This window comes from Macaca thibetana, chromosome 19 (assembly GCF_024542745.1).
Source record: "Macaca thibetana thibetana isolate TM-01 chromosome 19, ASM2454274v1, whole genome shotgun sequence".
Taxonomy (NCBI): Eukaryota; Metazoa; Chordata; class Mammalia; order Primates; family Cercopithecidae; genus Macaca; species Macaca thibetana.
Window position 1 is genome coordinate 33,284,940 of NC_065596.1, and position 16,648 is coordinate 33,301,587.

A 16,648-nucleotide genomic window follows, 5' to 3' on the forward strand; every position below is an offset into this window, starting at 1 on the left:
ACAGGGGAGACCTCACCCGGGAGAAAGAGTGTCCTCTGCTGCCCACTGCACCCGAGATCATGCAGAGATAAGAACGTGCCATGGGAAGATCTACAAGGCTCATTTTGACCCGTTTTCAGATCTTGCTCCCCTCCTGGAATAGTCCACACACACACACGCTGCAGCAGGGCACAGATCTCCAGGGCACAGATCTGGCCCTAACCAAACCCCACACAGAGCACAGCCCCCTCACCTCCCTGTGGATCACAGGCTGATCTCAGCTCTCAACATGGAGGAAACTGCCTTGATGTTCAATGCTGGACACCGATGAGAATCACCAGCACCATAGTAAATATTACTGAGGGTGGGTTTAAATCTATGATAATAGCAATCTCTGATAAAACAGCATAAAAGATGTATTTGCAAAATGCCTGAGAATTCTAATGTGAAGTCAGGGTTGAGCTCCACTCAGAGGGCGCCAGCCCAGCACAGCCCCACCTTCTGGCTCTGCTGTCTGCTTGGGGACTTGTTCCCACCAGGATCCAGTGAATAGCGAAGGAGCAAAAAGAATCACACAGAACAGGCAACATGGACCAGAGGTGGGGGTGAAGGTGGGGCTTCCATGTCAAACGGGGGACTGTGGGTGATCACAAAAGTTTCCGTAGAAAAAATGATGTCAGAACAAAGACTTAGGGAAGAAACGCTGCTTGTCACTTGCAGCTGAGGGGACAAAGAATCCTAGGCAGAGGGACAGCCTAGGTGAAGGCCCTGAGAAAGGAGCAACCTCAGTCCCAGAAAAAGGAAAGAAGCCTGCGTGTCTGGAGCAGAGGAAGCCAGGAGGACCCAGGCAGGAGATGAAGTCAGAGGAGTCGTGGGGGCCCAGATCCATAAGGATGAGGTCTTGAAACATTTTTCTCTCACACCTCAAAAGAAGTTTGGAAATCATGTATTTTCTCTTTCCTTTTATGTATACATGGAAATTTCTCTTTACATTATAAATGACAACACTTAAAATAATGCAATTTATCTCCCATACTTAAAATAAATGCTGTCAAGTTTGGCTAAGTTTCCAGAAGTACACCGTCACCCTCATCTGAGACGTGTAGGACTGTAAGGGAACGTGTTTAGGGGTTCAGGAAGTCACTTCTGGATACATGAAGGTGGAGATGCCTGTTTCATGTCCCAGCAGAAAGCTGAGGAGACAACTGGACACAGGATTGTAGAGCTCAGGGGAGAGGCCTGCAGGGGACATGGGTAGGTGGGTTAAAGCTGTGAGATGAGATTAGGAAAAGCAGTGGATGTGGAAAGAGACAAAAATAAGTTCAAGATGATTTGAGTCTAATCTCGTTTTTTTTCCATTCTGGTATTTGTGTTTTTACATTTTGGGAGGACAGGAATCCATTTAAAATTGAAATTACAGCTGAGCATGACCCTCTCCTACAGGAAAAGCCACACACTATTTGGCGAAGTATTTCAGGGGTCAGTGAAACTCTGTCTCTACCAAAAGTACAAAAAATTAGCCAGGTGTGGTGGTGTGCATCTGTGGTCTCAGCCATTTGAGGGGCTGACTGGGGTGGACCTTTGGGCCTGGGAGGCAGAGGTTGCAGTGAACCAAGATTGTGTCACTGCACTGAAGCATGGGTGACCCAGTGACACTCCGTCTCAAAAAAAGAAAAAAAAAATTCCAGGACAATTTTATATACCTGAGCAAATGAAATGCCTCTTTCAATGTCTAAGGTTCTGATGGCATGAATCCTAAACATGTAATTATTTTCCCAGAAAAATCAGAGTAATATCTTCAAAATAAACACAATTGTAAAAACATAGCTATAGGTGTTTAAAATACGGAAAGAGAGGCAGCGGTACAAAGGAGATCTGAGCAAATGTTTTCTTCATGAACACATGCGCTCTGCTGGAACAAGGTTCCAAGTCAATCCTTCCCGTCCTTCAACATCTGCAAAGAACATTATGGATCAGAGGAACTTGAGGGGAACATTCACTTAGCAGCTCACGGTTCACCATTTAATCAGATGACATAAAGAAAGAAAATGGAATAATAGGCTACTTCAGCTAAATTTTGATGTCAGCATAAATAAAAAGTTCCTTCATATCTTTATCAAGTACACATCCAAACAACCTAAAATCATTTATCAGGTACCAGAAAATGTTTCCAATTATGATACAGACTAGAAAGCATGCAGTCTTCAATGCAAACTGAACACAACAAATTTCAGAGAAAATCAGTTTTAAAATGGTTAAAAAAATATATCTAATGAAATGTGGGGTCATAGAAGAATATTTTGAACACATATCATAGTTGCAAAACAATGATGTGACTTCATAAGAATCTACCAAAGCTCTTATGAGAAGCAGTTATTTATATTATTTTATTTTAGAGGCAGAGTCTCGCTCTTGCCCAGCGAGAGTGCAGTTGCACGATCTCAGCTCACTGCAACCTCCGCCTCCCAAATTCAAGCCATTTTTCTGCCTCAGCCTCCCAAGTAGCTGGCATTTCAGGCACTTGCCACCACATCAAGCTAATTTCTATATTATAGTCAAGATGAGGATTCACCATGTTAGCCAGGCTGTTCTCAAATACCTGATCTCAGACGATCCGCCCACCTTGGCCTCCCAAAGTGCTGGGATTACAGGCATGAGCCACAGCACCTGGCCTATTTTTTTTTTTTTTTTAAATTAAGAAACACGTTGGGCTGGTGGCTCATGGCTGTAATGCCAGCACCTTGGGAGACCAATATGGCTGTATCGCTCGAGCCCTGGAATTTGAGACCAGCTTGGGCAACATGATGAAAGCCCATCTCTACCAGGAACACAAAAATTTGCCCAGTGCAGTGGCACATGGCTGTGTTCCTCGGTACTTTGGAGGCTGAGGTGGGAGGATCCCTTGAACCCAGGAGATTGAAGCTTCAGTGAGCTCTGATCCTGTCACCGCTCTCATGCCTGGGCAACAGAATGAGACCCATCTTTAATAGAAATGAAGAAAAAGGAAACACATGCGTCCTGGGTCTGGGGACAGGGGGCCTCTAAGGCCAATTAACACGAACCTCAGGAGGTCCTGATGACGTGTGCCCAAGGCGTTTAGGCTGCAGTTTGGTTTCACACATTTTACGACACACAAGACGGCAGTCAATACACACATACATTGGTCCGGTCTGGAAAGGTAGAATAACTGGAATTGGGGAGTTTCTGGGTCACAGGTAGGTAACAATCACATTCTTTGAGTCTTTGGGCAGCCTTTCACTAAATACACAATTTATATGTGAGGGGGGAGGAGGAATAGTCACTTATGCCTTAGACTGGCTCAGTGACCCTGCATTTTTACATACACTATAAGGCAGTGAAAGCAATCGGATAGGCATTTGTCTCAGGTGTGCAGAGGCATGGGTTCTGTCCCACACCTGGAAAGATAAGCTATTAGTTTATATTGCCAGGGTGAAATTCAACAGAACTATTTTAGGGTGGAGATCTTGAAGCTTCCAGTTTGGGAGAGGCATACGTAGCTTTTAAAAAAAATATTTGTAGCTATCTTGTTTAGGAATAAAATGTAAGGCAGGTTTGCCTGACACGGTTCCCAGATTGACTTTTCTCTTTGGCTTAATTTTGATTTTCCTTTCACAAGCTTGTGACAGCCATAATGCTTTGACACACTGACACTGTTTTATATAGATTTTCCATAACAGTAAAGTCCAAGGGTCTGTCATGAACCGGGTTAGAGAAGATGAGAAAATTTTCAGAAGAGTCCATCTCAAAAAAAAAAAAAAAAAAAACAGAATTTAAAATACTCTACAGAATTAAGTAATTTGACTTTTTTAAAATGAAAAGTCTCACATATTTATTACTGAACCCAGCCAACCAAGGTGTTCATAACAGATCCAGAGAGAAGAAAATCATTCTCAATAAAACACGTCCAACTCTGCAGATGGTGGTGACATTTTCTGCTTGATATGGGAACGTGATTGGATCCTCAGACAGCATAAATATGTGTGCTGTCTCATGTGCAATTCCTTATAGACCCACCTTGGCTCTTCTCCAGTGTCTTCTTTTGACAGTTGTACCTACAAAACTGATGTGGATGGTCTGTCTGCCACTCTGTACATCATTTTCTTTTTTTTTTTTTTTTTTTTTTTTGAGATGGAGTCTTGCTCTGTCGCCCAGGCTGGAGTGCAGTGGCACAATCTCGACTCACTGCAAGCTCCACCTCCCAGATGGAAGCTGGGAGAAGGAGAAGGTGGAAGCTCCTTCTCACGCCATTCTCCTACCTCAGCCTCCTGAGTAGCTGGGACTACAGGAGCCCACCACCATGCCTGGCTAATTTTTTGTATTTTCAGTGGAGACAGGGTTTCACCGTGTCAGCCAGGATGGTCTCGATCTCCTGACCTCATGATCAGCCTGCCTCGGCCTCCCAAAGTGCTGGGATTACAGGTGTGAGCCACCGCGCCCAGCCTGTGCATCACTTTCAACACTGTCTTTTCCCAACTTAAAAAGACTTATCCATTTATAAACCGGTGATTTCTTTCGGGCATCGTCCCCATAATCTTTTCATAAAGCATCAATGATTTCATTGTCCCTCTACTCAAACTTTACCAAATTCATTTTTTGATACACTATCTGTCTCTGTCACCCACGCTGGAGTACAGTGGCATGATCATGGCTCCCTGCAGCCTCGACCTCCCAGGCTCAAGCCATCCTCCCACTGCAGTCTCCACAGAAGCTGAACCAGCAGGCATGTGCCACCATGCCCAGTTAATTTATGTATTTTTTGTAGAGAAGGGGGTTTCACCATTCTGTCCAGGCTGGTCTTGAGTACCAGGGGCTCATGTGACCCACCTGTCTCAGCCTCTGAAAGTGCTGGTATTACAGGCCTGAGCCACTGCATCTGGTTTCATCGTAAATTTGATATTTCTTGTTTCAACTTTAGCAGAATTCACATTGCTTTGAATGAGTCTCTTTTCAAACTCATGTGTTACCCATGTGAGTTCCTCAAACTAGAGCCTGTTCAGACATGTTATAACAGATTTGTACCAGTTTATTTTGGTGCAAAAAATGTGACATCATGCACAATTTTCTCATAATGTGTATTTTCCCATGAACTTCCTGAAGACCCCTTGTACTAGCAAACTGTATTCAAGAGAATAGAAAAAGGATTGTAGATATTCAAGTGCCACTTATTTCTGAGATGCAAGGATGGTTCAACATATTCAAGCAAATCAATGTGATATACCACTTGAACAGAATGAAAGATGAAAACCACATCATCTCAATACATGGAGAAAAAGCATTTCACAAAATTCAACATCCAGTCATCATGGAAATCCTAAACAAAATAGATACAGAAGGACATTTACCTCAACAATAGAAAGACCATGCATGAAACAACCACAGTGGAAATAACCAATCAGGGAAAATGGAATGCTCTTCCTGTAGGATCTCACATGATGCAAGAATGCTCTCACCCCTTCTATTCAATCAATACTGGCTGTCCTAGCCAGAGCCACGAAATAGCAAAAGAAATCAAACTCATCCAAATCAGAAAGAAAGAAGTAAAATTATAATAGTTTGTAGATGACATGATCTTCTGTGTAGAAAATCACAGAGTCAACCAAAATGCAACTGGAACTAATAAACATATGCATTGGATTTGCAGAACAGAATAATAGCAGCAAAAACTAGTTGAATCTCCATACATTAACAATAAACAATTTTAAAAGAAAATTTAAAAACACTTTCAATTGCTAAAGAACTTAAAGTAAGAAATACTTAGGAATAAACATAAAAAGGTGAGAAATTTCTACCTTGAAATCTACATTGATCAAAATGACTAAAAACATGTATAGAGATACAAGCCATATTGAATGGAATAATATTGATACATGATTATATAACCGAATGTGATTTAGATTCAACACAATACTCAGAAAAATTTCTATAAATTTTTGTTAAAGAAACAAAAAACAGGCTAGGCACGGGGGCTCACACCTGTAATCTCAGCACTTTGGTACATGGAGGCGGGCAGATCATAAGGTCAGAAGATCGAGACCATCCTAGCTAACACAGTGAAACCCCGTCTCTACTAAAAATACAAAAAACTACCCAGGCATGGTGGCGGGAGCCTGTAGTCCCAGCTACTTGGGAGACTGAGGCAGGAGAATCGCATGAACCTGGGAGGTGGAGGATGCAGTGAGCCGAGATCACATCACTGTACTCCAACATGGGCAACAGAGCAAGATTCCATCTTAAAAGAATAAATAAAAGAACATACAGGCTGGGAAAAGTGGCTCCCATCTGTTGGCCAGGCTGGTCTCAAATTCATGACCTCAAGTGACCTACCTGTCTTGGTCTCTCAAAGTGCTGGGATTACAGGTGTGAGCCACCGTGCCTGGCTCAATTCTCTTAACATAAACAGTTTAATGTCAATTAATGCTTGAACTCAATGTTAAGTCAACTCAAACTCAGGTCAAGGCTGATTTGACTCTAATGTCAATTAATGCTTCACGGTTTGCTGTACTCATTGCATTTGAAACAATTGTCTCCAAAAGGAATTTTCTGATGTTCTGCAAGGAGTGACCTCAGACTGAAGACCTTGCCACACTGACGACATTTGTAAGATTTCTGTCCAGTATGGATTCTCTGATGCCTAATGAGGTGTGAGGGTGAATTAAAGGCTTTTCCACACTCATCACACTTGTGAGGTTTCTCTCCAGTATGAATCCTCCTATGTCTTTCAAGGTGTGATTTGCGAATGTAAACTTTGTCACACTCTTCACATTTGTAAAGTTTCTCTCCAGTATGAAGTTTTTGATGACATGCAAGGTATGCTTTTGTACTAAAAACCTTCCCACATTCATTACACGTGTAAGGTCTCTCTCCAGTATGAACTCTCTGATGTTCTGCAAGGCGTGAATCGCTCCGGAAAGCCTTGTCACAAACTTTACATTTGTATGGTTTCTCTCCAGTATGAATCCTCCTATGTCTTTCAAGATGTGATTTGCGACTGAAAAGTTTGTCACATTCTTCACATCTGTAAGGTTTCTCTCCAGTATGAACTCTACGATGTCCTGCAAGGGTTGCTCGTTGCTTAAAAACCTTGCCACATTCATTACACTTATAAGGTTTCTCTGCAGTATGAACTGCCTTATGAATCACAAGGACTGAGTTTCGAGCAAAGGTCTTGCCACACTCATTACACTTGTAAGGTTTCTCTCCAGTATGCAGTCTATGATGGTATACAAGGTGTGACGTCTGACTGAAGGTCTTGCCACACTCATTACACCTGTAAGGTTTCTCTCCAGTATGACTTCTATGGTGACATGCAAGGGTTGCTTTTTGATCAAAAACCTTGCCACATTCATTACATGTGTAATGTTTGTCTCCCCTATGAATTCTAGTATGTTGTGCCAGGTGTGAATCATGCTTAAAAGTCTTGTCACAAACCTTACATTTGTATGGTTTCTCTCCAGTATGAATTCTCCTATGTCTTCGCAGATGCAAATGAAAGCTTGATCCAAGCTGATCTTTAATAGGCTTGTTTCCACCAAGCCTTTGATCATATCGGTCTGTACTACCTGTCAACTTTTTGATTTCTGTCACGGGTGCTTCATGGTCATTTGTTTCATCTTCTCGCCACTGAAACACAAAGTCATGAATGTTTTTCTCAATTTCCTGGGAGCACAATACTCCAATGTGATAACTTGCTTGTCTTTGCAATATCCCTGTGTGGAACACCTCTGTATTGCCTTGCCCTGTTGACGACAATGTATTCATCATGCATTTGGAAGAGATATCTACAAAATATAAACACCAATAGGTTTCCAATTAAGTACAGATGGTATATAATACTGAAATGTGTAAATATCACACACAAAAAAAATACTTAAACTTCCCAAACATGAGCTTCAAAATTTAGGAACACAAAACAAGTAGATTCTTTAATAAATAAAGACCGATTACATGTACTTCAAGTCATTTTTATAGAAGCCTATTTCCAATATCATGACAAAACACTGACAGGGCACAAATATGTGTAAGCCTAAAGTAAGGAGTATTTTTCCACTGTGACCCTAAAGTGTATCACACTGCACAAAAAACATATCACTGTCACATCAATGAAGACAAAAATATATATTCTTCATATATATAGTATATTTAGTATATACAAATAAATGCTAAAAAACCAGACAATGTACTATTTTGGTAAATAATCCACAACAAGCTCTTGTAAGGATAATCAAAATCAATGGAAATTCTGTATTATCAAACAATCATAGCACTGACAAGATTACAAAAATTAGCCAGGTGTGGTGGCCCACCCTGTCATCCCAGCTACTCGGGAGGCTGAGGCACAAGAATCAATTTAAACCAAGATGCAAAGGTTGAAGTGAGCCAACATCACACCACAGCACTCCAGCCTGGGTGACAAAGTAAGACTCCGTCTCAGAAAATAAAAAAAGGCAGGGGGTGGTGGCTCGCACCTGTAATCCCAGTACTCTGGGAGGCCGAGGCAGGCAGATCACCTCAGGTTAGGAGTTCGACCAGCCTGGCCAACGTGGCTACTAAAAATACAAAATGTAACCGGGCCTGGTCATGGGTGGCTGTAATCTCAGCTAGTTGAAAGGATGAGGCAGGAAAATCACTTGAACTCGAGAGGCAAAGATTGTGGTGAGCTGAGATTGCACCACTGCACTCCACCTTGAGCGATAGAGTGAGACTCTGTTTCAAAAAAAAAAAAAAGAAAGAAAATTTTAATACCATATCTTTCTGAATAACTGTTACAAAATTACCTATATCCATGTGGAACAGGCACATTGTGACTTTTTTAAAAACATTTTTGTATTTTTATTTTTTTGATATGGAGTCTCACTCTGTCACCCAGGCTGGAGTGCAATGGCATAATCTTGGTTCACTGCAACCTCCGCCTCCTGAGTTCAAGCAAGTCTCTTGCCTCAGCCTCCCGAGCACCTGGGATTACAGGCATGCGTCACTATGCCCAGCTAATTTTTGTACTTTTAACAGAGATGGGGTTTCATGTTGGCCAGGCTAGTCTCGAACTCCTTACCTCAGGTGATCCACACATCTTGGCCTCCCAAAGTCCTAGGGATTACAGGCATAAGCCACTGTGCCCAGCGGCACTTTGTGACATTAATGAAGAGAATGTGTCAGTTATATTGCATACCACACACCAAAAACTCATAAAAATCAATAAAATATTGCAACCCATGATAAAACAAGAAAGAAAATAAGTCAATTTATACCGCCTACAGAATTCTAAACAATTCCCTCTTAAGAAAAAAGCCAAAACTTGTAGTTACCACCAGTACACAACATAAGAACTGAAATACGTGTTAAGATCACTACCTTGTGAAGTATGAAGTGAAGAAAATACACAGCATTATAAGGAATAAGAACTGACTAACAGCCGGCCACGGTGGCACATACCTGTAATCCTAGCACTTTGATAGGCTGAGTCAGGTGGATCATGAGATCATACATTCAAGACCAGCCTGGAACAAATGGTGAAACCCCATCTCTACTAAAAATACAAAAAAAAAAAAAAAAAAAATTAGCTGGGTGTGGTGGCAGGTGCCTGTAATCCCAGCTGTTTGGGAGTCTGAGGCAGGAATCATTTGAACCCGGGAGGCTGAGGTTGCAGTGAGCCAAGATCGGGCCACTGCACTCTAGCCTAGGCAACAAGATGAGATTCCATCTCAAAAAAATAAAATAAGATAAATAACTACTTCTCAAATAATCTTTGGTAGATTTGATATTCTCTAATAGGAAGTTCCTGCAGATGCAGACTTGAGAGAACTGAGTCATGGGTGTTGACTACTCGTGAATAGGACCGGTGCATTTATAAAGAGACATTAAAGAGCTGATTGCCTGTTCCTCTTTCCACCATATTAGGACACAGCAGGGAGATGGCTGGGCTAAACCATGAAGAAGGCTCTCACCAGGAACCAATTTGGCTGGCACCTTGCTCTTGGATTTCCCACTTTCCAAATTCATGAGAAATAAATGTCTCTGTCTTAAGCCTCCCAGTTTAAGCTACTTCCTTTTTCATCGTTTTTCAGTTCGAGTTTCTCTGTCACCCAGGATGGAGTGTAAGTGGCATGATTATCCTACCTCAAGTGATTCTCCCTCCTCAGCCCAGAGTCTCACGCTGTCACTCGGGCTGGAGTGCAGTGGCATGATCTCGGCTCACAGCAACATCCACCTCACAGGTTGAGGTGATTCTCCTGCCTCAGTCTCCCAAGTAGCTGGGATTATAGGTGCATGTCACCATGCACAGCTGATTTTTGTAGTTTTAGTAGAGATGGGGTTTCACCATATTGGCCAGGCTTGTCTCGAACTACTGACCTCAAGTGATCAACCCGTCTCAGCCTCCCAAAGTGCTGGGATTTTAGGTGTGAGCCAGTGTGCCTGGCCCATTTTTGGCATTTAGTACATTCGAGGTTTCACCATGTTGGCCAGTCTGGTCTCAAACTCCTGACCTCAAGCAATCTCCCCACCTTGGTCTTCCAAAGTGCTAGGATTAGAGGCGTGAGCCACCGTGGCCAGCCAGTCTAAGCTATTTCTAACAGGACAGTGAAATGACTGAGACAGGAACAGGAGCATCTCATCAACATCACCGAAGGCTGACAAATCTTATTAAACAAAGGAAGTTTAGGGTCTGTACTATAAATCTTGCAATACTTGAAGCCATCTAATAGCACTAACATGTTTTAAAAACCTTGAGACAGGTAGGGCATGGTAATCCCAGCATTTTGGGAGGGTGAGGTGCAAGATTCATGAGGTCAGGAGATCAAGACCATCCCAGCTAACAAGGTGAAACCCCATCCCTGCTAAAAAAAAATACAAAAATTAGCCTGGAATGTTGGCACTCCCCTATAGTCCCAGCTACTTGGGAGGCTGAGGCAGGAGAATCGCTTGAACCTGGGAAGTGGAGGTTGCAGTGACCCAAGATCACAGCACTGCACTTTAGCCTGAGTGACAGACTGAGACTGTGTCTCAATGAAAAAAAAAAAAAAAATGACAGAAAGCTAAAGAGTAACTCCAACCCACAAACATATATAAAGCTCTCCAGTAAAGGTAAATAAAAAAACAGGTAGGCCGGGTGTGGTGGTTCACGCCTATAATCCCAGCACTTTGGGAGGACAAGTCAGGCAGATCACCTGGGGTCAAAAGTTCAAGACCAGCCTGGTCAACAAGGAGAAACCCTGTCTCTACTGAAAATACAAAATTAGCTGGGTGTGGTGGCGCATGCGTGTAATCCCAGCTACTCAAGAGGCTTAGGCAGGAGAATCGGTTGACCCCAGGAGGTGGAGGTTGTGATGAGTCGAGATTGCAGCATTGCACTTCAGCCTAGATGACAAGAGCAAACCTCTGTCTCATAAACACATAAATTAACTAACTAATAAAGGACAGATACAGAAACTTGCATAAGTATACCTTTTCTTCATAACTAAACTTTTTTTTCATATTATTTAAAATGAAAAGGTATGAAAAAACACTGTACATATATGTTAACAGAAATGCAACATACACAAAAATAACTCTGACATAAATTTAAAAAGTTCTGCTGGAGAAGAAGTAGTTTTTGCAGGTTATGGAATTTTTTTTTTTTTTGGACACAGAGTCTCGCTCTGTGTCCCGGCTGGAGTGCAATGGTGCGATCTCGGCTCACTGCAACCTCCACCTCCCGGGTTCAAGCGAGTCTCCTGCCTGAGCCTCCTGAGTAGCTGGGATTACAGCTGCCCACCACTGCACCTGGGTAATTTTTGTAAATTTAGTAGAGACGAAGTTTCACCATGCTACCCAGGCTGGTTCTGAACTCCTGACCTCAGGTCATCTGCCCAGCTCGGCATCCCAGTGCTGGAATTACAGGTGTCAGCCACTGCAACTGGCCAGGTTATGGAAACTTTAAGTTTCATTATTGTGCTATAATTTAAGATGTTTACCATACCTGCAACAATAACCTCTTCCCATATATCAATACAACACACTTCACTTCTGCATACTGAAAGGAATGGACACTAACGTGGTTGTTATATTCACCCTGGAATCATGCTTCAACCACTTATATGTTTACTAAGAACTAAAAGACAAAACTATTTAAAATAATAGCAATGGTTGGGCATGGCGGCTCGCGCCTATAATCCCAGAGTTTTGGGAATCTGCGGCAGGTGAATCACTTGAGATCAGGGGTTTGAGACCAGCCTGACCAACATGGTGAAATCCCTTCTGTACTAAAAACACAAAAATTAGCGGGGCATGTTGGTGAGCAACTGCAGTCCCAGCTTCCAAGAAAGCTGAGGCACAAAAATCCTTTGAGCCCGAAAGGTGGAGGCTGCAGTTAGCCAAGATCGTTCCACTGCACTGTAGCCTGGGCGAAAGAGTGACGCTGTCATAAAGAAAGAAAGAAAGAAAAGAAAAGAAATAAATAAGGAAAGAGCAGAGCGATATGTGGGAGCAAAGAAAGATGTCCCTTCAGAGATCTCAGGATAGAAACTTTCCTTTTCCCACACAATTCTCCCACTTGCAGAGTTTCCCCACACACTAGTGGAAGGTGGAGCTTCCACTCTGCCCATCTGAGCTCTTACCTGCCTTTACACCTGTAATACATTCCCACCCAGCTGGATTTTTTTTTGCTATTTTCACTTCACTCTCCACGGTCCAGGGCTCTTTCCCTTGCTCCAACATGGAGACAGCAGGTCAGAAAGAGACTCCTGCTTATAAAAAGAAAGGACCATGACGTGCTGGAGCTTTTCTAGAGTCCCAGCCCTATATTTCTGTAGGAAACAAGATATTACAGATGGATGTAGGAAAATATTTCACTAATTGCTCCGCTGACTGCCTCCTTCTGAATGCTGAAGGAGCATTGTAATATGTAATACGTGGACATCGAGCTCTCTTCCAAGAACTACTGAATTGAAAGTATAGGAGAAGCAGGCCGGGCGCGGTGGCTCAAGCCTGTAATCCCAGCACTTTGGGAGGCCGAGACGGGCGGATCACGAGGTCAGGAGATCGAGACCATCCTGGCTAACAAGGTGAAACCCCGTCTCTACTAAAAAAAAAAAATACAAAAAACTAGCCGGGCAAGGTGGCGGGCGCCTGTAGTCCCAGCTACTCGGGAGGCTGAGGCAGGAGAATGGCGTGAACCCGGGCGGCGGAGCTTGCAGTGAGCTGAGATCCGGCCACTGCACTCCAGCTTGGGCGACAGAGCGAGACTCCGTCTCAAAAAAAAATAAGAAAGTATAGGAGAAGAAAACAGGGAACTGGATATCTTTAAAGTCAGCCATAAGGTTTTGTTTTTGGTTTTCTGAGACACAGTCTTGCTCTGTCACCGGGCTGGAGTGCAGTGGTGTGTTCTCGGCTCACTGCAACCTTGGCCTCCTGGGTTCAGGTGATTCTCTTTCCTCAGCCTTTCTAGGAGCTGGGATTACAGGTGTGCACCACAATATCTGGCTAATTTTTGTATTTTTGGTAGAGATTGGGTTTCTCCAAGTTGGCCAGGCTGGTCTCAAACTCCTGACATGAAGTGATCTACACGCCTCAGCCTCCCAAGGTGATGGGATGACAGGTGTGAGCCACCACACCCGGCTTGCCATAAGGTTTTATCCCTGCTTTAGTTCTGGAACCCACATTGAGGTATCATGAAGAATACAGAACATTTAAACAAAGGGGACAGTGAAAGTCCAGATGCTACATCATGAAGCTTTTCACTTCAAACTCAATACGGCTTCCATTTTAGTCAAGCAAGAATGGGGCTCCCAAGAGAACCCAGAGAAAATGCAAAGACACACAAGGGCACATCCCCAGCAGGGAAGTTATCCTCACCCAGGGAGACCAGGTTCCTATAATTCTCCAGCATCACGTCTCTGTATAGAGTCCTCTGAGCAGGGTCCAGACATTTCCACTCCTCCTGAGAGAATTCTATGGCCACATCCCTGAATGTCAGTAGACCCTGGAATGAAAACACATTTTAAGGAAATGGTTATGGGAGGAGTTCTTATCTTTACAGAAAATGAGAAGAGGAGAGAGGGGAAAGCGTGGATTTAATTGTAGTGAATGTTCTGACAAATCCGAGTAAGGGATTTTCCACCACGTGATGTCTTCCCAGTGGTATTTGATTATAATTTTTGAGGAGGCCATAACATTCTCTCAGTGTGAATTTCTTATGTTTGTAAAAACTACAAGAAATGAATAAAATATCAAAGCAAAGCTCCTTTCATACAAATGTTTGAAATTTTTATGGACACACCAAGTGACATTCAGTATCTAGATGAGACACAGCACGAGTGATGTCTTCAAAGATGTCAATGTCCACAGTTAAAGATCAGCTGGGTGCAGTGACACATGCCTGTAATCCCAGCTACGTGGGAGGCTGAGGCAGGAGAATCTCTTGATCCTGGGAGGCAGAGGTTGCCGTGACCCCAGATTGCATCACTGTACTCCAGCCTGGGCAACAGAAACTCCACCCCAAAAAAAAAAAAAAAAAAAAAACGAAAAAAGAAAATTAGCCAGGCATGGTGGCAGGCACCTGTGGTCCCAACTACTTGGAAGGCTGAGGTGGGAGGACGGCTTGACCCTGAGGATGGAGGTTTTCAGGGAGCTACGATCACACCAGGGCACTCCAGCGTGGGCAACAAAGCAAGACCCTGTCTCTAAATAAAATAAAATACATGAAAACAAAATTAGTCAAAGCACAAAAATCCATTTTGTAAATGCTTACAAAATAATAAAACCTACACAGACTCAAAAAAAATTAGATGTTAACACAAAGGATCGTCATTTGTCCCAAATTTTCAAAATATAAAAGATTTTCAAAATGTATACATGTTTGTACATACGTATAAATGTGTGTGTATATGTGCAGGGATGTGTGTGTGTATACATATATACACACACACAGAGGTTTTAAAAATATAAAATGTAGCAAGTTTTGCCAGGCGCGGTGGCTCATGTCTGTAATCCCAACACTTTGGGAGGCTGAGGCGGGTGGATCACAAGGTCAGGAATTTGAGACCAGCCTAGCCAACATGGTGAAACCCCATCTCTACTAAAAATACAAAAACTCGCTGGGTGTGGTGGCGTGCACATGGAGTCCCAGCTACTCAGGAAGCAGGGCAGGAGAATTACCTGAACCCGGGAGGCAGAGGTTGCAGTGAGCTGAGATAGCGCCACTGCACTCCAGCCTGGTGACAAAGCCAAACTCTGTCTCAAAAAAAAAAAAAAAAAATAGCAAGTTTTGTTTAACTGAAAAGGAATCTCATCTTGCTAGAAAAGGATACTTTGGCAGCTGGTGGTGGGTGAAATCTCATCAGATCTAGGAAACAGGAAATGCCTCATCCTAGACGAAGCAATTACCCTTTTAACTGCCTGGCCTGGAGGATAGAGAATGGCTTGAACCTGTGAGTCAGAGGGTATAGTAAGCCAAGATCATGCCACTATACTCCAGCCTGGGTGACAGAGCAAGACTGTGTTTCAGAAAAAAAAAAAAAAGATAATAGGTGGAATAAGAATATGGCTTTATCCTCTAGGATAAAAAACAAAGTACCACTGCCATATTTGAGAAAAATTGTAACAATTTTTACCACAAACACCTGTTTCACGAGCCTCTCCACAGTGACACCACTGTCTTCATGAGCTTAATGTGCTAAGAATGGTTTAATGAATCTCCTGCTATTATTTAGGTTGATTTCATATTCTTAAAATAATGATAGGATCATTCTTGTATCATTCATATCTATGTATGAACTTTACATTCTAATTAGTAAAATTTTTTGAGTCAGAAACACAGTAACTCACTCAATTATCTAAAAATGTACTGCAGAAAAGATTTCTCATTATTGGTCTCCTTTTCTAGAATTTACCACGTACTTTGTGCCCATTAATAGGTGACTTCCATTGGCAGCTGCTCTAATCCTGGTCCACAGAGAGCTGACAGTACATCCAGATGTGGCCCCTGAACAATCCCTGCTGCCCAACAGCACTGACACCACGGGACCCTCACCCCATCTCCATCCATGTCTGGTGTGAGCCCTTCCCAGGCCCATGCCCAGGGCCGCCTCTTCCCAACTTCATGTCACTGGGTCACAAGAGATAAAATCTAAGCGAGATGAGAGGGACTGAGGGAAGGCATGGGTGAGTGTGAGCAAACCTGTCAGGCAGGACGCTTCAGACTCAGAGAAGATTCCCAACTCCAAGGCCCAGCGTTTCTGAAAGGAAGGAGACAGAACAATCCACCGAGAACATCATCTCACCTGAGGAAGAGCCATCCCTGACTCCTCTGCTTTCCTCTTCCTCTTCCGGGTTTCTTCCTCATGGACCAAGAGTCTTTAGAAGTCAATCCTGAATGTTAAAAATATGTTGTTTATTGCTCAGAATCAACACACCCCATCCCTGTAACACAACAACACATACAAAGGAGACCCCACCCTGGGAAATATGGTCTCCTCTGCTGCCCACTGCCCCAGGGACGATAAACTCCTACAGGAAAACTCCCGCTCCCCTCCTGAGGAGCCCCCACACACGCTGCAGCAGTGGGGAGCTGGGCTGGGATGAGCTCCCCTTCAGGGCACAGACGCAGCCCTCAGCAAACCCCATGCAGAGGCTGGGTGCAGTGACTCACACCTGTCATCCCAGCACCCTGGGAGAC

At 43.2% G+C, this 16,648-nt stretch overlaps 2 protein-coding genes across 2 annotated transcripts in view; both read right to left on the reverse strand.

The window, feature by feature from the left end:
* Window positions 1-6,328, reverse strand: part of LOC126943035 (zinc finger protein 468) — a 38,889-nt gene extending 32,561 nt beyond the window's left edge. The window contains exon 1 of the mRNA XM_050771348.1: window positions 17-6,328. Coding sequence (XP_050627305.1) covers window positions 17-103 — 87 coding nt within the window. The 5' untranslated portion in view covers window positions 104-6,328. The remainder of the gene's footprint in view (window positions 1-16) is intronic.
* The window catches only part of LOC126943046 (zinc finger protein 320), a 52,890-nt gene extending 36,549 nt beyond the window's left edge, over window positions 1-16,341 (reverse strand). The window contains exons 1-3 of the mRNA XM_050771380.1: window positions 16,254-16,341; window positions 13,828-13,954; window positions 6,325-7,778 (exon numbers count right to left, since the gene is read on the reverse strand). Coding sequence (XP_050627337.1) covers window positions 6,487-7,778; window positions 13,828-13,954; window positions 16,254-16,268 — 1,434 coding nt within the window. The 5' untranslated portion in view covers window positions 16,269-16,341 and the 3' untranslated portion in view covers window positions 6,325-6,486. The remainder of the gene's footprint in view (window positions 1-6,324; window positions 7,779-13,827; window positions 13,955-16,253) is intronic.
* Window positions 16,342-16,648: the final 307 nt, after the last annotated feature.